Source organism: Salvelinus fontinalis, chromosome 8 (assembly GCF_029448725.1).
Source record: "Salvelinus fontinalis isolate EN_2023a chromosome 8, ASM2944872v1, whole genome shotgun sequence".
NCBI lineage: Eukaryota > Metazoa > Chordata > Actinopteri > Salmoniformes > Salmonidae > Salvelinus > Salvelinus fontinalis.
The window spans coordinates 33,986,244-34,011,205 of NC_074672.1; the positions used below are offsets into that span (position 1 = coordinate 33,986,244).

The window sequence follows — 24,962 nt, forward strand, 5'->3', positions numbered from 1 at the left end:
TCCAACAGTAGCTATTCCTGTAAACCCACCATGGCTACTCCTGCCTCCAGTAGTTGATCTAGAAGTGTTGGAGAGACTACGGAAAGATAGGGAGGGTGTTGATCCATTTACACAGATGGTTCAATAGACCCACGGACAGGACGTACTGGGTCAGCATTTGTAGTGCAGGAATGTGGAGTGACAGTCAGGAAACATATGACAAATCATCTGGCTGTATATACGGTGGAGCTGATGGCCACACTGTTGGCCTTGCAGTGGGCGGAGAAAGTCAAGCCAGACAGAGTAGTTATTTGCTCTGATTGATGTGCAGTGTTGATGAGTCTGCAGTCCTTTAGCTCATGTAGCAGACAAAACCTGCTTTATTATGTACTACAAACCCATGGCAGGATAAGACAGAGGGGTATACAGATAAGAGTTACTTGGGACCCAGCCCATGTGGGAGTGGAGGGGAACGAGGCAGTTGAAGTACTGGCTAAACAAGCACTTAGTCATGTGGATGTTGATGTTGTAGTTTCAATGAGCAAGGCAGAGGCAATAATCCTAATATGAACAGTGAGTGTGCAGAGATGGCAAGAGCTGTGGAATAGCGATACCAATGTCAGGCATTTATTTCAAGTACAGAAGAAAGTCGGGGAGGACAGTAGGAAGGGACAGAAGAAAGGAGACTATTTTTGCAAGATTGAATAAGACTTTAAATGTGATAGGAAAGCATCCAACAGGAAAGTGTGATTATTGCCAGGAAACAGAGATAGTGGGGCATGCATTGATATAGTGTGTGCAGTATGAGAGGGAAAGAGGCTGAGATCTAGTATGAGGGAGTGTATACAGGAAATTAGTTTAAAGAGTATATTGAGTAGAACGTCATTAGATACAGTCTCAAATATTTTTTGTTAGCATCTTTTTTAAGAGAAACGGGGCTGGCAGGTAGGATTTAGTCCCTCTGTCTTTAGCCCACACTCCAGTACAGTAGGTGGTGGTAATGCCCCATAACGTTGCATGCCAAACGCCAATAAACACCACCGAAGAAGAAGTTTGATGAAGTGGTTCTCCCGACTTACGTAAAACTTGGGTATGTGAGATATGCGGTTAGACTGTATGTACAGAAGCCGCTGTAGTGTTACAATTGTAATAACTTTGGACACGTGACAAGTGTTTGACGAAGGAATAAATATGTCTTAGTTGAAGAGTCAGATGAAACAGACCGCTGCACTACTCGGGCTCCCGTTACACTAGCATGCTCCGAACACTTGTGTGTAACAGCAGGCCGCCAGAAGCGTATTGTCACTGAAAAATACTGTTGGCTGACAGTTGCAGCCAACAGCGCGATGGGTAACGATGCTTCGTGGGCGACCGTTGTTGATGTGTGCAGAAGGTACCTGGTTCGCGCCCATGTCGGGGCGAGGGGACAGTTTAAAGTTATACTGTTACATTGATGTTGTTGACCCTGGTTGCTGCGGAAAAGGAGGAGGTTGAAAGGGGGGTGAGTGTAACGGATGTGAAATGGCTAGCTAGTTAGCGGGTACGCGCTAATAGCATTTCAATCGGTTACGTCACTTGCTCTGAGACCTGAAGTAGGGTTTCCCCTTGCTCAGCAAGGCCCGCGGCCTTTGTGGCGCGATGGGTAACGATGCTTCGTGGGCGACCGTTGTTGATGTGTGCAGAAGGTCACTGGTTCGCGCCCGTGACGGTTTAAAGTTATACTGTTACACTAGATGCCTAATTAGCAGTTGTTCCCTCCGTCTTCCATAAACAAGTGGGGTAGCATGGAGATATGTCTTCCATAAACAAGTGGGGTAGCATGGAGATATGTCTTCCATAAACAAGTGGGGTAGCATGGAGATATGGCCGTGTGGGAACACTAACCCTATAAAAGGTGTGTATCAATGTAACCCAGTTTTTTGAAAATAATTTCTTGCTGATATGAAAGAAAAGGTCCTTATGCTTCCAAAACCATACCGCAAACGATGGGAGTTAATGTTCAGACCGAGCGTCAGGGCTCTTAACAAAACTACTTCATACAGAAGCCTTCATCCAATGACTTATGTGTAATGTAATGGAACGGAGTCATGATAAAGGGCTAGTCCTTACCTAGTCCCTTGGTTCAAAACAGAGAGGCAGCTTACTTTCCCCTCATGTCAGGATGATGTGGCAGTCTCAAAACACTCCCAGTGCATATCTAGAGGGGTATCCTACAAAGCAGGGTCTCGCAGTTAGCGAGGTAACTTTGGTAAACTTAGTTCAACTCAGGATAACCGGTCATAAGAGAGTGTCTCACCTTTTAGCCAGGTACATTTCTATGGCAACGAATCCTTCAGAACTAACCTGCTCCGGGGCAGGCTAACTCCCCTTCCCTGAATGAAATGACAGAGCCACAAGTTGAAGACAAGTCAAATTCCCTCACTCTAGCAAAGATTGTGTCATCCCCTTCATTTGCAGAAGATGACTAATTAAACATTTTATTAATCAAATGTTTGTGTTATGTTAAAATATCACATTACACATTCAGTAATGACAGAATGCATTTTAAACTTCACACAACAACACTTATGAAAGAAAATGGTGATGGTGTGGGTAAAAAAGTGCTTGTGCGTTGACAAGCCCAAAGACAGCATTAATGATAAGTAATAAAGACAGCACTAGATGTCCTAACCGACTTGCCAAAACTATAGTTTGTTAACAAGAAATTTGTGGAGTGGTTGAAAAACAAGTTTTAAAGACTCCTACCTAAGTCTATGTAAACTTCCGACTTCAACTGTATATGGTTTCCAGTTTGCATAAAGTCCAGTAAAGTTCCTTGATGGCCGTCTTGGTATCCACCTGCGTGGGGATGTACACGGCTGTGACGATAACCGAGACGAGTTCTCTTGGGAGATAATACGGTAGGCATTTGATTGTGAGGAAGGTGAACAAAAGGACTTGAATTCCTGTATGTTGTTACAATTACACCATGAGTCGTTAATCATGAAACATACACCCCCGCCCTTCTTCTTACCAGAGAGATGTTTATTCCTGTTGGCGCAATGCACTGAAAATCACGTTGGCTGTATGGACTCCGACAGCATGTTCCCAGCTAGCCATGTTTCATTGAGACAGAGTATGTTACAATCCCGGATATCTCTTTGGAAAGCAACTCTTGGCCTGATTTTGTCGACTTTGTTACCTAGGGACTGGACATTAGAGAGTAATATACTGGGAAGTGGTGGGTGGTGTGTGCGCATCCGAAGCCTCACTAGAAGACCGCTCCGGCACCCTCTCCTCCGACGGCGTTGTTTTGGGTCGGCCTCTGGAATCAGATCAAATGCCCTGGGAGGTGCAGACAAAGGCTCCGCTTTGGGAAAGTTGTATTCCTGGTCGTAATGCTGGTAAGTTGATGTCTCTCTGATAGCCAATATTTCTTCCCGGTTGTATGTAATAACACTTAAGGTTTTCTGGGCTAACAATGTAAGAAATAATACATACAAAAACAAAATACTGCACGGTTTCCTAAGGACAAAATCGAAGCTGCCATCTCCATCAGTGCCATCTTTGGGCTAAGGGTAGGTGCTAGCTAGAGGTCGGGGCTAGACTTGTCATGTTGAAACAGAGCAAAGGTTGACTGATTTCATCATGACAGTGGACAAATGTTCCAGTGTTCCAACACTCCCATGGCTGTCTGTCTCCCATCAGCCCCCCTGGCAGATGTGGAGGACAAACCACGTGGGGGCCCCTTCCATGGGGTGAGGATGATGAAGGTGAGGTGCATCAAACTTCTGATTCCAGAGCACAGTTAGGTCATATAATTCTACTGTGACTCATGTTCATCTGTGGTGGTGTAGAACATAACTACATTGTCTCGTCTTATGTTCCTCTCCATAGGTAAACGCCTACACCTTTTGTATAGGCATGGGGTGTGGCAAACTGACTGCAGACGTGTAGCCTAATTTAGGCTGCAACGATATTCATGTGGGGCAACCCCCTCCTCTCTGGCTGCCTCTGCTCACCAGACTCCTGACGCTGCTCTGGGAATTCCTACACGTAGGGGCCAGGGTGGCCAATACGTTTCTGATCCCTCTTCCTTTCCCATTGTAAATCATTTCACATCACTCTCCTGCCTCCTCTAAAAATCTGCTCTTTTTTGTATCCCACTGTTCAATAAACTCCTGTGCTGTATACATGTCATTTTTAAAGACTTCAGTGCAATGTTACACTATATATACAAAAGTAAGTGGACACCTTCAAATTAGTGGATTCGGCTATTTCAGCCACACCCATTGCTGACAGATGTGTAAAATTGAGCACACAGCCATGCAATTTCCATAGACAAACATTGGCCGAGGAATGTCCATACTGAAGAGCTCAGTGACTTTCAACATGGCAGTCATAGAATGCCACCTTTCCAACAAGTCAATTTGTCCACTTTCTGCCCTGCTAGAGCTTCCCCGGTCAACTGTAAGTGCTGTTATTGTGAAACGTCTAGTAGCAACAACGGCTTAGCCGCGAAGTGGTAGGCCACACAAGCTCACAGAACGGGACTGCTGAAGCACGTTAAAAGCTTCTGTCCTCGGTGGCAACACTCACTACTGTGTTCCAAACTGACTCGGGAAGCAACATCAGCACAACGGTACGTCTGGAGCTTCATGAAATTGGTTTCCATGGGCGAGCAGCCGCACACAAGGCTAAGATCACCATGCACAATGCCAAGCGTCGGCTGGAGTGGTGTAAAGCTCGCCGCCATTGGACTCTGGAGTGATGAATCCCGCTTCACCATCTGGCAGTCCGACGTACGAATCTGGGTTTGGAAGATACCAGGAGAATGTTAACTGCCCCAATGCAGTGTCAACTGTAAAGTTTGGCGGAGGAGGAATAATGGTCTGGGGCTGTTTTTCATAGTTCAGACTAGGCCCCTTAGTTCCAGTGAAGGGAAATCTTAACGCTACAGCATACAATGACATTCTAGATGATTCTGTCCTTCCAACTTTGTGGCAACAGTTTCAGCATGACAATGCCCCCGTGCACAAAGCGAGGTCCATACAGAAATGGTTTGTCAAGATTGGAACGCAGACTGCGAGCCAGGCCTAATCGCCCAACCTCGCAAATAATCTTGTGGCTGAATGGAAGCAAGTCCCGCAACAATGTTCCAACATCCAGTGGAAAGTCTTCCCAGAAGAGTGGAGGCTGTTATAGCAGCAAAGGGGGGACCAACTCCATATTAATGACCATGATTTTATAATGAGATGTTTGACAAGCAGGTGTCCACATACTTTTGGTCATGTAGTGTATGTTGAAATTAAATTTGATTTACTAGGGGTATGATGAATGACACTACAGGAGTTAGTCATAGCATTTAACTGTGACAAGCGTCACTGATTGTTTAAGTATAGCGTCCTTACTGGTGCTCGATCTCAGATCCTCTGCTTCGCAAACACACGTGGCGTCTTAGCTAATTGTGAAGTAGGATAGGTACACGTTCATAACATTTTACCATTAAATGTCTCGTATCAAATTTCTTCCAACCTACATAAGGTCTATAAGAAATGTCAAAACAGTAAGTCCTTCAAGAAATAAGTACGTTTTTAATCAAATGTAACATCCACAATGCCAGAAGAAAGAAACTGGGAACAAAACAACTATTTAAACCATCTCCCACACAGGCACCAGTTAAACTGTGAGAAAGATATGCAGTACACGTTACACTACACAATATAAGGTACCAAGAGAGAGATGTTTGAAGCCTACGAGGGTCAGTGCCCAGGTTAAGTATTTGCCGTATATTGTGTGTCCGGCAGTCTTTCTCTGTGAGTAGTACCTGTGCCAGTGTTTTACTGTCTAAAGTAATGGGCTTCTCCCTCTGTGCTCCCTTGTTCCAGTGGGATGTAGTCTGGGGTGGTTCACCAGACAAACGCAGCCCTCTCCCTCAGCATGCGCACACCAAAGCGCTGCCACTCCCTCTGGTGGATCCACATCTCCTGGGTGGTGTCCAGGCAGGCAAGCACCGCTCCCCCTTTCCACGAGATCAGGCGAGGGTCCATGTCCTGGAAAACACAGCCATTAAAACACCTCTGCTTGGAGCGACACACAAACTCCTGCAGGATTGCATTTTATACCCACTGTGTTAGACTAGATATAAACACCTGGTCTTCTGCATGCCTCAAGACCATGTTAGTCCACTGTAAAGCCAGTGTACGTAGAAGCCAGTGTACCTTGGGTCGTGTGATGACCTCCACGCTCTCCACCACCCTGCGGAAGGAGGGGGGCATCTTGTTGAGGATGCGGTGCTGCAGGAACTCCTGGGCCCTGTGAAACAGCAGGCCTCCCCCCACCACCAGGATGGAGCTGTACATCTTCCTCTTGGTCTCGTCAGATGCTGGGCACAAACAAAATACACACAAAACCTAACATTCCCCTATCAAAACATCCAACATTTGGAAACCACTGCTTAGAATTCACAATTTACCCTCACTTCATAACAGAATAATGAATATCATGTCCAATAATGTTTTATCTATATCTTATGTTTATTATTTAGTGTATGTTACCTCGTGTTTATGGTAGAATAAAACAAGATACTGTATTATAGGACAGAGTTTGAAGCAGGGTAATTTGCTTACCACAGCAATCGATGCTGTGCAGGATGGCTTTGTCCAAGCCTAGCGCTTTGCCCTCAAACTGGGTCATGGCAGTCTTCCTGGAGAGGAGTGCTGAGGGAGGCTCCTCCATCTCTGCTCCCCCCATCAGGCAGTCGTTCTGGGAGTGTCCCAGCTCCACATCCTGGCCATGGGCACCACCTCCACGTTCTGAGGGGTCCCCACCCTGGCTGCTCAACTCCCCCTCAAACCCAGGCGGCTTGGGAAGGGATTTACGCTCTGCTGAGGCTTTAGAGGACTGAGCATAATAATGGGAGAGGGAGGATGAGATGGAGAGAGGAGGAAAAGGAAGGGAGAGATGGAAACAGAGAGGGAGTATCAGCCAATCAGATAGTTCTAATAGGATGGAGTCAGGTGTTCCTAGACTACCTGGTCCTGCTTGCTCTGGGTTCCCAGTAGGTAGTGTTCATCATGTGGGTCCTCTGGGTCACCCTGAGATCTGTGCTGCAAGGAGGTCATCTTCTGGCCCACTATCCCGAACGTGGTGGGGTAGAACAGGGCCATAGGAGCCTGAGGTACACAAATGACACATTGTGACAGCATTTATTATGTCATATTTATAGTCATCTTCAATATAAAAATTGGGCTTCAAAACCACAATCATCCGCTTTACCACTGACAGCCCTTCCCTGACTGGGTGTGTATACATACCTGCAGTTTCTCATCACCAAGTCGAACCTGGTAAAGAAGTGCAGGGGACTCTGGGAAACGGGTGCGGAACTCGTGGTCTTGAAGCCCAGAGATGTCCTGGAGAAAAAGGGGAAAGAGCTGAGCATGTAGAAAAGGGGTATCTATCACCTTTTATTCCTAAGTCCCCCTTCTTCAGTAACACACCTTATATCAGCTATGGCCTTATAGCCCAGATGGAAGACCATGATTCATTAGTTGGCCATTTGAAACTGGCATGTTGTGATGTAATGAAATAAAAGCCATAACCATAACCATACAGTTCGCACTTCAAGACCAGGGTTGGAGAGTCCTTACGTTGAAAAGTACACCAGAGACTTAGTTATTAGGGCACACCATAGAAGAAACTAAATCAAATTTTACTTGTCACATGCGCCAAATACAACAGGTGTAGTAGACCTTACAGTGAAATGCTTAATTACAAGCCCTTAACCAACAACGCAGTTAAGAAAATACCTAAAAAATAAGCGATAAGAAAAACAAGTAATTAAAGAGCAGCAGTAAATAACAATAGGGCGGCTATATACAGGGGGAACAGGTACAGTGTCAATGTGCGGGGGCACCGGTGTCGAGGTAATTGAGATAAACAAACCTACCTGCATGTATAAGTGACTATGCATAGAAAATAAACAGAGAGTAGTAGCAAAGGGGGGGTGCAAATAGTCTGGGTAGCCATTTGATTAGCTGTTCGGGAGTCTTATGTTTTGGGGGTAGAAGCTGTTTAGAAGCCTTTTGGACCTAGACTTGGCGCTCAGGTACCGCTTGCCGTGCAGTAGCAGAGAGAACAGTCTATGACTGGGGTGGCTGGAGTCTGACGATATTTAGGGCCTTCCTCTGACACCGCCTGGTTTTGAGGTCCTGGATGGCAGGAGGCTTGGCCCCGGTGATGGACTGGGCCGTATGCACTACCCTCTGTAGTGCCTTGCGGTCAGAGGCTGAACAGTTGCCATACCAGGCAATGAAACAACCTGTCAGGATGCTCTTGATGGTGCAGCTGTAGTACGTTTTGGGGATCTGAGGACCATGCCAAATCTTTTCAGTCTCCTGAGGGGGAATAGGTTTTGTTGTGCCCCCTTCACGACAGTCTTGGTGTGCTTGGACCATGTTAGTTTGTTGGTGATGTGGACACCAAGGAACTTGAAACGCCCAACCTGCTCCACTACAGCCCCGTCAATGAGAATGGGGGCGTGCTCGGTCGTCTTTATCCTGAGGTCCACAATCAACTCCTTTGTCTTGAACCACATGATCAGGTCTCTGACCTCCTCCCTGTAGGCTGTCTCATCATTGTCGGTGATCAGGCCAAACACTGTTGTGTCATCAGCAAACTTAATGATGGTGTTGGAGTCGTGCCTGGCTGTGCAGTCATGAGTGAGCAGGGAGTACTGCAGGGGAATGACCACGCACCCCTGAGGGGCCCGCGTGTTGTGGATCAGCGTGGTGGATGTATTGTTGTCTACCCTTGCTACCTGGTGGTGGCCCGTCAGGAAGTTTAGGATCCAGTTGCAGAGGGAGGTGTTTAGTCCCAGGCTCCTTAGCTTAGTGATGAGCTTTGAGAGTACTATGGCGTTGAACGCTGAGCTTTAGTCAATGAACAGCATTCTCACATAGGTGTTCCTTTTGTCCAGGTGTGAAAGGGCAGTGTGGAGTGCAATAGAGATTGCATCATCTGTGGATCTGTTGGTGCGGTATGCAAATTGGAGTGGGTCTAGGGTTTCTGGGATAATAGTGTTGATGTGAGCCATAACCAGCCTTTCAAAGCATTTCTTGGCTACAGACATGAGTGCTACGGGTCGGTAGTCATTTAGGCAGGTTACCTTAGTGTTCTTGGGCACAGGGACCATGGTGGTCTGCTTGAAACATGTTGGTATTACAGACTCAGACAGGGACAGGTTGAAAATGTCAGTGAAGATACTTGCCAGTTGGTCAGCGCATGCTCGGAGTACACGTCCTGGTAATCCGTCTGGCCCAGCGGCCTTGTGAATGTTGACCTATTTGAAGGTCCTACTCACATCGGATGCGGAGAGCGTGATCACACAGTCATCCGGAACAGTTGATGCTCTCATGCATATTTCAGTGTTGCTTGCCTCAAAGCGAGCATAGAATTTATTTAGCTCATCTGGTAGGCTCGTGTCACTGGGCAGCTCTCGGCTGTACTTCCCTTTGTAGTCTGCAATAGTTTGCAGGCCCTGCCACATCCGACAAGCATCAGAGTCTGTGTAGTATGATTCGATCTTAGTCCTGTATTGACGCTTTGCCTGTTAGATGGTTCGTCGGAGGGCATAAACTTATAAGCTTCCGGGTTAGAGTCCCGCTCCTTGAAAGCGGCAGCTCTGCCCTTTAGCTCAGTGCGAATGTTACCTGTAATCCATGGCTTCTGGTTGGGGTATGTACGTACAGTCACTGTGGGGACGATGTCCTCTATGCACTTATTGATAAAGCCAGTGACTGATGTGGTGTACTCCTCAATGCCATCGGAAGAATCCCGGAACATATTCCAGTCTGTGCTAGCAAAACAGTCCTGTAGCTTAGCATCTGCTTCATCTTACCACTTTTTTATAGACCGATTCACTGGTGCTTCCTGTTTTCATTTTTGCTTGTAAACAGGAATCAGGAGGATAGAGTTATGGTCAGACTTGCCAAATGGAGGGCGAGGGAGAGCTTTGGAGGTGGTATTGTTTTACCTCTGGTTGCACATTTAACATGTTGATAGAAATTCAGTAAAAATAACTGTTTCTTAAAATGGACAAGTTAAAGAAGCATATCCCTATTTCAGGCTGTTTTCTTCCTGATTGATGCCTTATGAATTTGATGTTTAAGTACCTGGTCAAGGTGGCAGAAGGTCTCTTTGAGCTGCTGCAGCAGGATGCAGTCCACCCTATTGGAGAGCTGACACTCCCTGTAGGGGAAGCCTGCCCTCTGCAGGAGCCAGAAGAAACAGCGGGTAACATCAGCGCCCCCGTATGCCAGACACAGCCTGCAGGAGGACAGACACATGTACAGTCATGGCTAAAAGTTTTGAGAATGATACAAATATTAATTTTCACAAAGTCTGCTGCCTCAGTGTCTTTAGATATTTTTGTCAGATGTTACTATGGAATACTGACGTATAATTACAAGCATTTCATAAGTGTCAAAGGCTTTTATTGACAATTACATGAAGTTGATGCAAAGAGTCAATATTTGCAGTGTTGACCCCTTTTCAAGACCTCTGCAATCCGCCCTGGCATGCTGTCAATTACCTTCTGGGCCACAATCTGACTGATGGCAGCCCATTCTTGAATAATCAATGCTTGGAGTTGGTCAGAATTTGTGGGGTTTTGTTTGTCCACCAGCCTCTTGAGGATTGACCACAAGTTCTCACTGGGATTAAGGTCTGGGGAGTTTCCTGGCCATGGACCCAAAGTATTGATGTTTTGTTCCCCGAGCCACTTAGTTATCACTTTTGCCTTATGGCAAGTTGCTCCATCATGCTGGAAAAGGCATTGTTCGTCACCAAACTGTTCCTGGATGGTTGGGAGAAGTTGCTCTCGGAGGATGTGTTGGTACCATTCTTTATTCATGGCTGTGTTCTTAGGCAAAATTGTGAGTGAGCCCACTCCCTTGGCTGAGAAGCAACCCCACACATGAATGGTCTCAGGATGCTTTTTCCTGTTGGCATGACACAGGACTGATGGTAGCGCTCATCTTGTCTTCTCCGGACAAGCTTTTTTCCGGATACCACAACAATCGGAAAGGGGATTCATCAGAGAAAATGACTTTACCCCAGTCCTCAGCAGTCCAATCCCTGTACCTTTTGCAGAATATCAGTCTGTCCCTGATGTTTTTCCTGGAGAGAAGTGGCTTCTTTCCTGCCCTTCTTGACACCAGGCCATCCTCCAAAAGTCTTCACCTCACTGTGGGTGGAGATGCACTCACACCTGCCTGCTGCCATTCCTGAGCAAGCTCTGTACTGGTGGTGTCCCGATCCCGCAGCTGAATCAACTTTAGGAGACGGTCCTGGAGCTTGCTGGACTTTCTTGGGCGCCCTGAAGCCTTCTTCACAACAATTGAACCGCTCTACTTGAAGTTCTTGATGATCCGATAAATGGTTGATTTAGGTGCAATCTTACTGGCAGCAATATCCTTGCCTGTGAAGCCATTTTTGTGCAAAGCAATGATGACGGCACGTGTTTCCTTGCAGGTAACCATGGTTGACAGAGGAAGAACAATGATTCCAAGCACCACCCTCCTTTTGAAGCTTCCAGTCTGTTATTCGAACTCAATCAGCATGACAGAGTGATCTCCAGCCTTGTCCTCGTCAACACTCACACCTGTGCTAACGAGAGAATCACTGACATGATGTCAGCTGGTGTGGCAGGGCTGAAATGCAGTGGAAATGTTTTTCGGGATTCAGTTCATTTGCATGGCAAAGAGGGACTTTGCAATTAATTGCAATTCATCTGATCACTCTTCATAACATTCTGGAGTATATGCAAATTGCCATCATACAAACTGAGGCAGCAGACTTTGTGAAAATTAATATTTGTGTCATTTTCAAAACTTCTGGCCACGACTGTACACAGAGCATCTTTATTACCAGACTGATATGTTACAGATACATTTTTTTACTTCGATACACCCCTACTGTGCACCCTTCAATTCCTCAGTGGAAAGTTCAAACCTAGTGTGTACACTTCAGTTCAAAACCTTCACAGACAACCAGGGAGGGAGTGCACACTTCTACTCAAATCAAATTTTATTGGTCACATACACATGTTTAGCAGATGTTATTGCGGATGTAGCGAAATGCTTGTGCTTCCAGCTCTGACAGTGCAGTAATATCTAACAGTTTCACAACATATAAGCAAAATACACGTAACTCTAAGTTAGGAATGTATTAAGAATATATATACATATATGTCAGAGCGGCATTGGACTAAGATACAGTGGCATAGTATAGAGTACAATATATACATATGAGATGCATGATGCAATATACACACCTGGAGTTGCGGTGAGACACCCCGTCCTCCACACAACACAGACTGGTCTTCTGGTCGCCCACATCCACCACACAGGCACTGCTCAGGCCACTGCCGAAGGTAGCACACACAGACTCCTGGTGGACTACGATCGCTGCAGACCAAGGAGTGACAATCAAGTTTCAAAGTCACATACACAAGTACAAGTACAGCTAAATGCATTTCTGGCCAGCTCTAAACCCAACAATGCAGTAATCAATAACAATGTTATACTAAACATAACAATGTAGAACACAAACACAAGAAATAGAAATAAAAATAACAAAAAAAAGAAAGCAAGCAAGCATACTATATACAGGATCAGTTCCAGTACCATATTTACTAGGGGTGTGCCGAGTAGCCAGACAAAACAAGTATCCTAACAGATATGGGCAAATTTATGGATCAAATTATGGTCCAACTATTTTTCGTAATGATACGTGATGGAAAAAATATATATTTTCTGCACGCATCTTTCTCATGTCAGTCAGTAATGTGAGAGGTTCTACATTGGCTAAATAACACCACTGGCTGTCTAAAGAGAAGGGCGGGCTGTACTTTGATCCTGCTGCTCTGATTGGATAAGAGTGAAGCTGTATTTCTCCATCCACTCGGTTCATAATTTCCCCAGATCAATTTTCCTTGCATGTTTTTGGTCTGATCATTCAGATTGCTGCTGCCTGGCTACTACTATGATAAATCACATCGCAAGGACATTTGCTATAAAGCTATCAATGCGCATAATATCTAACAAGCAGTATGGATAAGAAAAAAAATGAAACACTGATGCGCATTCTGACTGAGTAACAGCAAACGTGGCTGCCTGTTGCAAGTTGAGGACACAGACACACTTCTCTGCCCGCTGCTCCTAATCTGCAGCTTTTTTTACAGTGAGAACGTGCAGGGAGGTACATTGCCAAAATCTACTTAACACTTCATTTTTTTCAGATCAGGAGTATCATCCGATCCGACTATTAAATGTCCCCTTACGGATATGAGTATGTGGGTAAAACTAAGCGCAGAAGTAAATATGTATAAGGGAAAGGTGACTAGGCATCAGGATATGATAAACAGCAGCGTATATGATGATTGTATTTGAGTGGGTGTGTGTAAAGTCAGTATAAATGTTTGTGCATATTATGTGTGTGAGCAAATGATGAAGTGAGTGTATGTGTGAAGGGCCCTGTAAGTGTGCATAGACAGTGCAACAAAAAAACATGAATAATACAAGGGTCAACTCAGGTAGTCCGTGTAGCCATTTAGTGTGTATTGTACCTGAAAAGCCCATGTTGAGCAGCAGCATGTTGACCAGTTCCTTGATGTGATGCCTGTTATAGATGTCAGGGACTAAAAGGATACATCTGTAATACTGCCAACCCAACAAACAAGAGGCGATTAGATCAGAGTACAAAATAAAACGGACAGCTGACCACAACATTGTCTCTGCTACATGTTATAATTTGTTAGGTGTAGTCAGGTAAAAAAAAGTATATACAGTACCAGCCAAAAGTTTGGACACACCTACTCATTCAAGGGTTTTTCTTAATTTTTACTATTTTCTACATTGTAGAATAATAGTGAAGACATCATATCTATGAAATAACACATATGGAATCATGTAGAAACCAAATCAAAATATATTTATATTTGAGATTCTTCAAAGTAGCCACCCTCTGCCTTGATGACAGCTTTGCACACTTTTGGCATTCTCTCAACCAGCTTCATGAGGTAGTCACCTGGAATGATTTTAATTAACAGGTGTGCCTTGTTAAAAGTTCATTTGTGGAATTTCTTTCCTTCTTAATGCATTTGAGCCAATCAGTTTTGTTGTGACAAGGTTGGGGTGGTATACAGAAGATAGCCCTATTTATGGCAAGAACAGCTCAAATAAGCAAAGAGAAACAACATTCCATCATTACTTTAAGACATGAAGGTCAGTCAATCCAGAAAATGTCAATAACTTTGAACGTTTCTTCAAGCGCAGCCGCACGCAAAAACCATCAAGCGCTATGATGAAACTGGCTCTCATGATAAGGATATTTGTATAAATGGTTACAATGTATATCACACTGATCGAGTTAAGAAAGGTGGGGGTGTGGCTATAAGTGAAGACTAAATTCCTTGTAAATGCGGCAAAGTCTGAAACTACACTGCTCAAAAAAATAAAGGGAACACTTAAACAACACAATGTAACTCCAAGTCAATCACACTTCTGTGAAATCAAACTGTCCAATTAGGAAGCAACACTGATTGACAATAAATTTCACATGCTGTTGTGCAAATGGAATAGACAAAAGGTGGAAATTATAGGCAATTAGCAAGACACCCCCAATAAAGGAGTGATTCTGCAGGTGGTGACCACAGACCACTTCTCAGTTCCTATGCTTCCTGGCTGATGTTTTGGTCACTTTTGAATGCTGGCGGTGCTCTCACTCTAGTGGTAGCATGAGACGGAGTCTACAACCCACACAAGTGGCTCAGGTAGTGCAGTTCATCCAGGATGGCACATCAATGCGAGCTGTGGCAAAAAGGTTTGCTGTGTCTGTCAGCGTAGTGTCCAGAGCATGGAGGCGCTACCAGGAGACAGGCCAGTACATCAGGAGACGTGGAGGAGGCCGTAGGAGGGCAACAAACCAGCAGCAGGACCGCTACCTCCGCCTTTGTGCAAGGAGGTGAACTGCCAGAGCCCTGCAAAATGACCTCCAGCAGTTTGAACAGTATAAAAAGCAGTTTGAACTTCTGGAAATCTTTTCTGAAAGACGAAGCACAACAATAAATAACAGTATCATCAGCATAAAGGAGAAGTTGCGCATTTTGCACATTGTTGTCTAAATTATTTATATTAATAGTGAATAAGAGGGGACCAAGTATAGAGCCCTGGGGCACACCATTACAGACAGACAATTTAACAGACATGAGCCCATCAAATTGAGTGCACTGAGTTCTATTATACAGATAGATAGCAAACCATGCAACTGCATGTGCCGAAAGACCTACGCCTGACAATCTCTGCCTCAGTATAGCATGATCAATTGTATCAAAAGCCTTAGAGATCAATAAAAAGTGAGACACAGTGCTGTTTTTTGTCAAAGGCTTCAGTGATATCATTTAAAACCTTCATGGCTGCTGTAATTGTGCTATGCTTCTCCCTGAAGCCCGATTGGTACATTGATAAAATAGTTAGTATATAAAAACTCTTTTAGCTGTTCACTAACAAGGGTTTCAAGTATTTTCACTAGGGGTGACCGCTTTGAGATTGACCTATACTTATTTAAAAGAGTTGATCTTCCCCTTTTTAAAAGTGGTAGGACAAATGCTGATTTCTAGATCTTTGGAATTTCATTACATTACAAAGTTAAATTGAACAGATATGTAGTGGTTCAGCTATGAAATCAGCTGCCAGATTTAAAAAACAGGGATCAAGAAGATCAGGACCTGCAGGCTTTCTCTGATCTAAGGATTTCAGGGCTTTTTGTACCACTTGCACTGAGAATGGCAAAAAGCTAAAAGTTTGACCAGCTCACACTGGTTCATCCACACAGGGTTGTACAGAGACAGAGGATACTGAATCAAACAGCCTACCAGATAATTCAAAGTGCGCATTGAAACAATTCAGCATTTCAGTTTTGTCATATACAGCAAAACACATGACGGTAATTCATTAACATTACCATTACCTGACATAGACTTAATAGCCTTCCAAATCTTTCTAGGGTCATTCAGGTTATCAGTGGTAACAGACATAAAATATTCAGACTTGGCCTTCCTGAGAAGAAAATAACACTTGTTTTGTAGCTGCCTAAAAATAAGCCAATCAGCATCAGAACATGATTTCCTTGCTTTAGCCCAGGCTAGATTACGTTGCTGAATAATACAAGACAGCTCAGAAGAAAACTATGGATTTTCCCGCCCTTTAACTCTGAACCTGTGGAATGGGGCATGTTTGCTTCCTATTTGGAAGAAAACGTCATGAAAGAATTTCCAGGCAGTTTCCACAGGGATAAGCTCAATCTTGCTCCAGTCAAAATAAAACAAATCATGAAAGAAAGCCTGCGTATTAAACTCTTAAAATAAATTTATCTTACGAATAAAGCGTGGGTGTTGTCTTAGGAACTTTAGTATTTCTAAAAGCAACAACAGCGCAATGGTCGCTTAAATCATTACAAAAAACACCAACCGCAGAATATTTATGTGGAACATTTGTCAATATCAAATCAATCAGGGTAGATTTCTCTGGAGATTTGGGTGTGTGGGTGGGTGGGAGAGTTAATGAACTGGGTAAGATTCATAGAATTACAAAAAAAATTAAAATCATCAGACACCGGCTTTAACCAACACCAGTTGAGATCACCAATCAAGATCATTTCACTGTGAAGAAGTTTAGACATAAGGTGCATCAGAGAAGAAAATGCATCACAGAGAGCAGAGGGGGGGTCTATTTCCTATGCTTCCTGGCTGATGTTTTGGTCACTTTTGAATGCTGGCGGTGCTCTCACTCTAGTGGTAGCATGAGACGGAGTCTACAACCCACACAAGTGGCTCAGGTAGTGCAGTTCATCCAGGATGGCACATCAATGCAAGCTGTGGCAAAAAGGTTTGCTGTGTCTGTCAGCGTAATGTCCAGAGCATGGAGGCGCTACCAGGAGACAGGCCAGTACATCAGGAGACGTGGAGGAGGCCGTAGGAGGGCAACAACCCAGCAGCAGGACCGCTACCTCCGCCTTTGTGCAAGGAGGTGCACTGCCAGAGCCCTGCAAAATGACCTCCAGGGGGTATCAGCTACATTTATGCCTATACTAAACTATGACCATATGTTATATATGAATGCTTCCGCTCAGAGTTTGAGATCAATTGACAGCCTTTACCATGGAGCATTGAGATTTATTTTAAACTGCAAAACCCTTACGCACCACTGCACTTTATAAACCAGGGTTGGCTGGCCTTCTCCAGTCAATCGTAGGCTCACTCACTAGTATACTTTTATTTACAAAGCCATTTTGGGGTTACTACCATTTTATTTGGGCATTTTTATTGTTCAGAAATGTGGTGGGTACTCTCTTCGTTCACTGGACTTTATCCTGCTAACTGTTCCAAATGTCCCAACTGAATTTGGTAAAAGGGGTTTTATGTACTCTGCGCCATCGGCTGGGAACGCCTTACAAAATACTTTTAAACGATTGGTGTTTTTAAATCATTGATGAAGGATTTTGAGGCTGATTCCCTGACCTGTCAATGTTGTTAATTTGCTGTTTTATGATTTTGTTATACTCTTGTGAATGATATGGGTTTTTACTAGATTACCTGTAGTTTTTCTTGTTGTCTGTCTGAAATTGTGTAATTACTTAGTGCTGCCTATCTTGGCCAGGGTGCTCTTGAAAAAGAGATATCAAATCTCAATGAGCCCTTCCTAGTTAAATAAAGATTTTTTTTAAAAATTTTATCTATAAATGAGGGCCGCAATAGGAAAGGAAGACCCAGAGTTACCTCTGCTGCAGAGGATAAGTTCATTAGAGTTACCAGCCTCAGATTGCAGCCCAAATAAATGCTTCACAGAGTTTAAGTAACAGACATCTCAACATCAACTGTTCAGAGGACACTGCGTGAATCAGGCCTTCCTGGTCAAATTATGGCAAAGAAACCACTACTAAAGGACACCAATAATAATAAGAGACTTGCTTGGGCCAAGAAACACGAGCAATAAACATCAGACTGGTCTGATGAATCCAAATTTGAGATTTTTGGTTCCAACCGTCTTTGTGAAACGCAGAGTAGGTGAACGGGTGACCTCTGCATGTGTGGTTCCCACCGCGAAGCATGGAGGAGGAGTGATGGTGCTTTGCTGGTGACACTGTCAGTGATTTATTTAGAATTCATGGCACACTTAACCAGCATGGCTACCACAGCGATACGCCATCCAATCTGGTTTGCGCTTAGTGGCATTATCATTTGTTTTCAACAGGAAAATGACCCAACACACCTCCAGGCTGTGTAAGGGCTATTTGACCATAAAGGAGAGTGATGGAGTAAGTCAGATGACCTGGCCTCCACAATCACCTGACCTCAACCCAATTGAGATGGTTTGGGATGAGTTGGACCACAGAGTGAAGGAAAAGTAGCCAACAAGTGCTCAGCATATATGGGAACTCCTTCAAGACTGTTGGAAAAGCATTCCAGGTGAAGCTGGAGAAGCTGGAGAATGCCAAGAGTGTGCAAAGCTGTCTTCAAGGCAAAGGGTGGCTACTTTGAAGTATCTCATATATAAAACATATATTTTGATTTGTGTAACACGTTTATGGTGTTCCTACATGATTCCATATGTGATATTTCATAGTTTTGATGTCTTCACTATTATTCTACAATGTAGAAAATAGTAAAAATAAAGAAAAACCCTTGAATGAGTAGGTGTGTCCAAATTTTTGACTTGTAATTTTCAGGCACTGTAGTGTGAAGTGAGCCAATTGTCTGTCCTGTACCTTGAGGTCTTTTAGGGGGATTTCCAGTTGTTTCTGGATGACGTGGCTCCAGATGGCCTCCAAATCGGCCAGGACAGCAGTCAGAGAACCCCCTGCACCGCTGTGCACGTTGAGCTGCCCCCTGCTGATGGGCCAGTGCACGTTGTAACAGTCAGTGGGGTTTACATACAATGCCTGCCGTTAGGACAGAGGGGAGAAAACAAAGCGAGAGAGGAGGGAGAAATCAATGATTGACAAAATCGACAAAGGACTAATATACTAAAAACAATTTCTGAAAGTAACCTGCTCTTTAACATGCATGCATTGTGTCCAGATGTGCTGTACTCCCTCACCTCCTCTCCCACCAGGTGCTCTGGATGGTGTGCTGTGTTGGTCCACTTCATCCTGGAGCTAGTGTCCAGACCTGCTGGTCGAATCAGTCTGTTATAAGACCTGGCCTGCAAGACAACACACCCAAACAGACTATCAAACCGTCGTTTACGAGCTGCCGATAGGGTGACCACATTTAAAATACCCAAATGCGGGACAACAGGATGATTTTGGCAAGACAGTATAGCCTATATGAATACAAAATGTTGTCATAAATGCTCAAAGTTTGCACCGACATAAGTTGCTTATTGAATATCATTACAGAACATACATCCTCCAATTGCAATGTTTGCCCACACATATTGTCTCAAGAAAATTTTATATTTTTAATACCCAGTTAGGCATACATACTTTCAAAATAGGCCATCACTACTGTCAATCGTGAATGATGATAATTCTTCAGGTTTTACCTGTGAAACATTCAAACTGCATCTGCATGCCAATCATTTGATCTCAATCAGTTTTATGGGAATATGCATTGAGCTTCTACCAGTACTTTTTTGTTGTAAATTAGAGCATATAGTGTTAAACCACTCTGCATTCCTGTATTTTTTTCAATCCAAGCAATTTCTGCCTAGTGCCGCGCACTGTTGAGTTTTGGCCGCATAAGAAAAACAATGTGAATATTCTGCTAACCATCCTAAAAATATATGACTACGGTAGTGTTTTGGTGTAACAATAATGTTACACTATGCTATTTCTTTTGGTTATGTAGAACACGAATTAATCTGTATGTAATATTCCAAGGCATTGATTTATCTTTGGTCTAACTTCACTAAACGAAAAACATTGTGAAAAGTGTCGGAGCAACGTTCTGGCAGCACTACACCCCTGCTCCCGCTGCACCCCCTGCTCCCGCTGCACCCCCTGCTACCGCTGCACCCCCTGCTACCGCTGCACCGAACAAGCTAATTGAAGCACACTTATCCTACTTTTTTGCCATGAGCAAAATTTGGTGACGCAGAAACAGCGCAGTGACTGTAAGAGACAGGTTGTAATGTCAGACTGAAATACGGAACAAATCAACAACAAAAAAAGTACATTAGTGGTGTTTGAATTTGTTGATAAAATGCAGGACATGATTGTTTGTAGAACAAAATCTGGGACTGTCCCGCACAATCAGGGACATGCGGTCACCTGATTGTGCTGCAGAACAGACATACACACAGGCTACATAGGTAAAGATATGTAGAGCCCTGCACATACAACTACACACACCTGTTCAGCAGACACTGGCGTCCTCCGTACGCCATTGGACATCTTCTTTGACCAGATCGCCTGGTCAACCATTTTGAGACCATTCTGCCTCTGTTCATTACTCTCTGGTTTCTTTGTTGAGAGAGAGTACACATTGGAGGATTATAAGGGCAACAGTGTGTATATGTGTGTGTTGGTAGGGGGTCAATTTCACACCATATGTTTTGAATTCAAAATAAAATAAATTGTGAACATGAAAAATAAAGTTGAGAATGTAAACATATTTTTGAGGACGGGTGAGATAATGACGTTGAAATCAAAAACCAAACATTTGAAAGCAAAATGTATAGAATTGTAAACAAAAAATAAGACATCAAAAGCAAAACCTAAAAACTTGTAAGCAAATCATTTTAAAGCGAGAGCAAAACTATGACAAATGATTAAAAAATATATTTTAAAATGAATGCAAAAATCGTTTTCGGTTAAACTTTCCCAGCAACCAATCCTATTGAATACATTTTGCCTACGCTCTTGCCTGCATGTACTGCCTTTTCATTACGCTACTTTGCTTTCGATGTCGGTTTCTTTGCTGTCACTGCCAGTCTTTTCGATTGCGAGTTTTGGCATTATTTTTCCGTGAAGGGCGGGGTATAGAGGGAGGAGTAGACAATGAGTCTCCATTGGTCCGCTATTTTTGGAGTGAGGGTTTGTCTTAACCTGTCTGGGAACGGGGTTCCACTCGCCAACAGCCAATGAAATTGCAGGGCGCCAAATTCAATCAACAGAAATCTCATAATTCAAATTTCTCAAACATACAAGTATTAGACACTATTTTAAAGATAAACTTCTCGTTAATCCAACCAGTGTCCGATTTCAAAAAGGCTTTTCGGGAGAAAGCACCACATATCATTATGTTAGGTCAGCAACTAGTCACAGAAAGCATACAGCCATTTTCCAACCAAAGAGAGGAGTCACAAAAAGCAGAAATAGAGATAAAATTAATCACTAACCTTTGATATTCTTCATCAGATGACACTCCTGGGACAACATGTTACACAAAACATGTATGTTTTGTTCGATCAAGTTCATATTTATATCCAAAAACCTCCGTTTACATTTGGCTTTGCCTCCAAAACATCCCGTGAATTTGCACAGAGCCACATCAATTTACAGAAATACTCATAATACATTTTGATAAAAGATACAAGTATTATGCACAGAATTATAGATATACTTCTCCTTAATGCAACCGCTTTGTCATATTTCAAAAAAGCTTTACGGAAAAAGCAAACCATGCAATAATCTGAGTACGGCGCTCAGAGACCAAAACAAGCCAAACATACACCCGCCATGTTGCGAAGTCAACAGAAGTCAGAAATAGCATTATAAATATTCACTTACCTTTGATTAACTTCATCTGAATGCACTCCCAGGAATCCCAGTTCCACAACAAATGTTTGATTTGTTCGATAACGTCCAGAATTTATGTCCAAATACCTCCGTTTTGTTCACGCGTTTAGCCCAGTAATCCAAATGCTCAATACACGATCACTTAGTTCAGATGAAAATTCAAAAAAGTCAAATTACAGTTTGTAGAAACATGTCAAACGAAGTATAGAATCAATCTTTAGGATGTTTTTATCATAAATCTTCAATAATGTTCCAACCGGAGAATTCCTTTGTCTGCAGAAATGCAATGGAACTCAAGCTAACTCTCACGTGAATGTGCATGGTCAGCTCTTGGCACTCTGCCAGACCACTGACTCAATCCCCTCTCATCCCCCCCTCCTTTACAATAGAAGCATCAAACAATGTTCTAAAGACTGTTGACATCTAGTGGAAGCCTTGGGAAGTGCAATTTGACCCCATAGACACTGTATATTCGATAGGCAAAGAGTTGAAAAACTACAAACCTCAGATTTCCCACTTCCTGGCTGGATTTTTCTCAGGCAAAGAGTTGAAAAACTACAAACCTCAGATTTCCCACTTCCTGGTTAGATTTTTCTCAGGTTTTCACCTGCCATATGAGTTCTGTTATACTCACAGACATCATTCAAACAGTTTTAGAAACTTCAGAGTGTTTTCTATCCAAATCTACTAATAATATACATATATTAGCAACTGAGACTGAATAGCAGGCAGTTTTACTCTGGGCACGCTTTTCATCCAAACGTGAAAATGCTGCCTCCTATCCCAAACAGGTTAATCCAATCAATGAACATGATAAGTAGGCAATAGAAAAAAAGCCTGTCTAAGTAGACGGTCTGACGTCAACACTACGCGACATAATTTCCCTATTTATTAGCTAATCATTCAGTCGAATACGCTATGCTACAGCCATTGAATCTGTCTTTGACCTTTAGGGACATTATGTTATTATATTTTTCAATGTTGAAATACAAGGGCAAACATTATTAATCAGTGACTGAAATTTCGCGCTACGTGATATTCACTTCCGGACTTGGAGAGCGGTCAAAGCCTTGAAGAACGCCTCTCTGAATAACGGGGCGTGGTTTTGGCTTAACTGCGTTGGGGGAAAGAAAGATGCGTGCCCGCATGTTCTGAACATGGCGAACGAGTTACCAACACCTGGCCGAACATTGTGCAAAAGGTAATCCATACGTTTATCTAAGTAGTTAGAAGGGTCAGAGCCAGTGACACATCAAATCATTGATTGGGTTAAGACGAAACGTCACTCCAAAACTAGCGGGCCAATGGAGACTCATTGTCTACGCCTCCATCTAAACCCCACCCTTCACGAAAAATAATACTAAAACTCGCAATCGAAAAGACTGGCAGTGATAGTGTAACGGATGTGAAATGGCTAGCTAGTTAGCGGGTGCGCGCTAGTAGCATTTCAATCAGTTACGTCACTTGCTCTGAGACATTAAGTAGGGTTGCCCCTTGCTCTGCAAGGGCCGCGGCTTTTGTGGAGCGATGGGTAACGACGCTTCGTGGGTGACTGTTGTTGATGTGTGCAGAGGGTCCCTGGTTCGCGCCCGTGTCGGGGCGAGGGGACGGTTTAAAGTTATACTGTTACAATAGCAAAGCAACAGACATCAAAAGCAAAGATACGAGTAAGCGTAACCAAAAGGTAGTACATGCATAGGCAAAACGTATTCAATTGGATTAGTTGCTGGGAAAGTTGAAACGAAAACGATTATTGCATTCGTTTTCAAATATTTTCCTTTAATAATTGGCAGAGTTTTGCTCTCGCTTTAAAATTATTTGCTTTCCAGTTTTGATGTATTTTTTTTACAATTCTATTCATTTTGCTTTCAATTGTTTGGTTTTGATTTCAACATCAATTTCACCCGTCCTCAAAAATATTGTAATGACTAGACTAGATCATAAAGGAACAATTGTCCAGACAGAGGTTTGAGTTAACGAATTGACGGTTTATTAACCCAACTTTACACAGGCTACTGTTTGGCCGTAGCCCACGCCAAATAAATGAAAGATAACCTACAAACCAACCGGAACCTTCTCTTGTGAAGAAAAGACATAAGAGGAAGAACAATGGCTAAACCTGGTCTTAACTTCCAATGCTCCATCCCCCTGCCCAACCCCCCTCCACGCCACTCCGCCAACCACCAGGACGCCCTGCATCAGAACATTCCTGGCATTCCCGTGATTGGCATGTCCCTGGCATGACCCTGCGAACACTGGGTACTGGTAAGTATAACACAACCAACTAATAGTCTAACACATAACACACAGCTGCCTGTGCGGGTCGCTACAATATGTTTACATTCTCAACTTTATTTTTCATGTTCACGATTTATTCTATTTTTAATTCAATACATATGGCGTGAAATTGACCCCATATATGTTGGTCATTTTTGACTCACATTCAGGCCTTCTCTCACCAGCCATTCATCCTCATATCGGGGCTGGCACGTTTGTTTATGTCTGCGGGCTATGACGTGCGGGACAGTCGCAGGAAGCGTGTCGGTTGCTCTACCAATTCTCAACGTTTTCGATCCAGGGTGTAACACAACGATAAAGTTGCTCTGAATTTGCTGTGAAGGAAGCAAACAGTACGGGGACTTCAAGACAGTGTAACATTGACATTGTAGTGTGTAATTGTGGGCTATTCTTTGGGTTCTGAAATCTGTTTTTTTATTTGTTAAATGTGACGTCGGAGTTCCAGTCCGCCAGTTAGTATTGCCCACTCAACGCCTTCCTAAATCGTTAAGTCGGCAAGCTGCTAGCTAGCTAACATTAGCCCATGTGGAGCTGCCATAGCAGTCTTTGTGCAAACTAAACAACATTATTCCCATATAATTATTTAATATGTTGGTATTCGAATCTAATATCAATCCTTGGCCCTTTTAACGTTGTTTTGCAACTTACTTCTTGAAGAGGCTCTGGGATAACCGGTGGCGCGATTGGTCTTTTGATACCACGCTGTTCCTTTTCTTTCTCTTTCTCCTTCTCTCGCTCCTTTTCCTTTTCTTTCTCTTTGCCGTTTTCTTGCTCTCTCTCCGCTTGTGTCATTGTGGAGTGTCGTGGTCAATAAAGCTAAAACCAAATCTGTATCACAGTTTCTACGTTAGTGGCTTCTAACATAACATCAGTTTGCTGGACAACCATGACTATTCCCATGATTT

General features: G+C 43.4%; 1 protein-coding gene and 1 long non-coding RNA gene across 4 annotated transcripts; one reads left to right on the forward strand and one right to left on the reverse strand.

Annotated features, from left to right (window-relative positions):
• The first annotated feature begins 722 nt into the window (after window positions 1–722).
• Window positions 723–4,149, forward strand: LOC129861128 (uncharacterized). 2 transcript variants are annotated; one of them, XR_008760510.1, is made up of 3 exons: window positions 723–3,362; window positions 3,614–3,731; window positions 3,856–4,149. It is a non-coding gene; the product is annotated as an uncharacterized LOC129861128 (long non-coding RNA). The 2 variants fall into 2 exon arrangements; XR_008760511.1 differs by having other exon boundaries at window positions 723–1,069; window positions 3,165–3,731.
• A 1,383-nt stretch (window positions 4,150–5,532) lies between these two features.
• On the reverse strand, window positions 5,533–24,962 carry actr8 (actin related protein 8). Of its 2 annotated transcripts, XM_055932270.1 has the most exons (13): window positions 24,706–24,960; window positions 24,201–24,371; window positions 20,371–20,481; window positions 19,116–19,220; window positions 18,784–18,957; window positions 13,586–13,679; window positions 12,293–12,425; window positions 10,131–10,284; window positions 7,275–7,370; window positions 6,993–7,133; window positions 6,588–6,861; window positions 6,180–6,343; window positions 5,533–6,011 (listed from the first exon to the last, which is right to left on the reverse strand). In XM_055932270.1, the coding sequence occupies exons 1-13, from the start codon at window positions 24,847–24,849 to the stop codon at window positions 5,868–5,870; spliced, it is 1,905 nt and encodes a 634-aa protein (XP_055788245.1). In that variant the 5' UTR covers window positions 24,850–24,960; the 3' UTR covers window positions 5,533–5,867. The 2 variants fall into 2 exon arrangements, with proteins under 2 accessions (XP_055788245.1, XP_055788246.1); XM_055932271.1 differs by lacking the exons at window positions 20,371–20,481; window positions 24,201–24,371 and having other exon boundaries at window positions 24,706–24,962.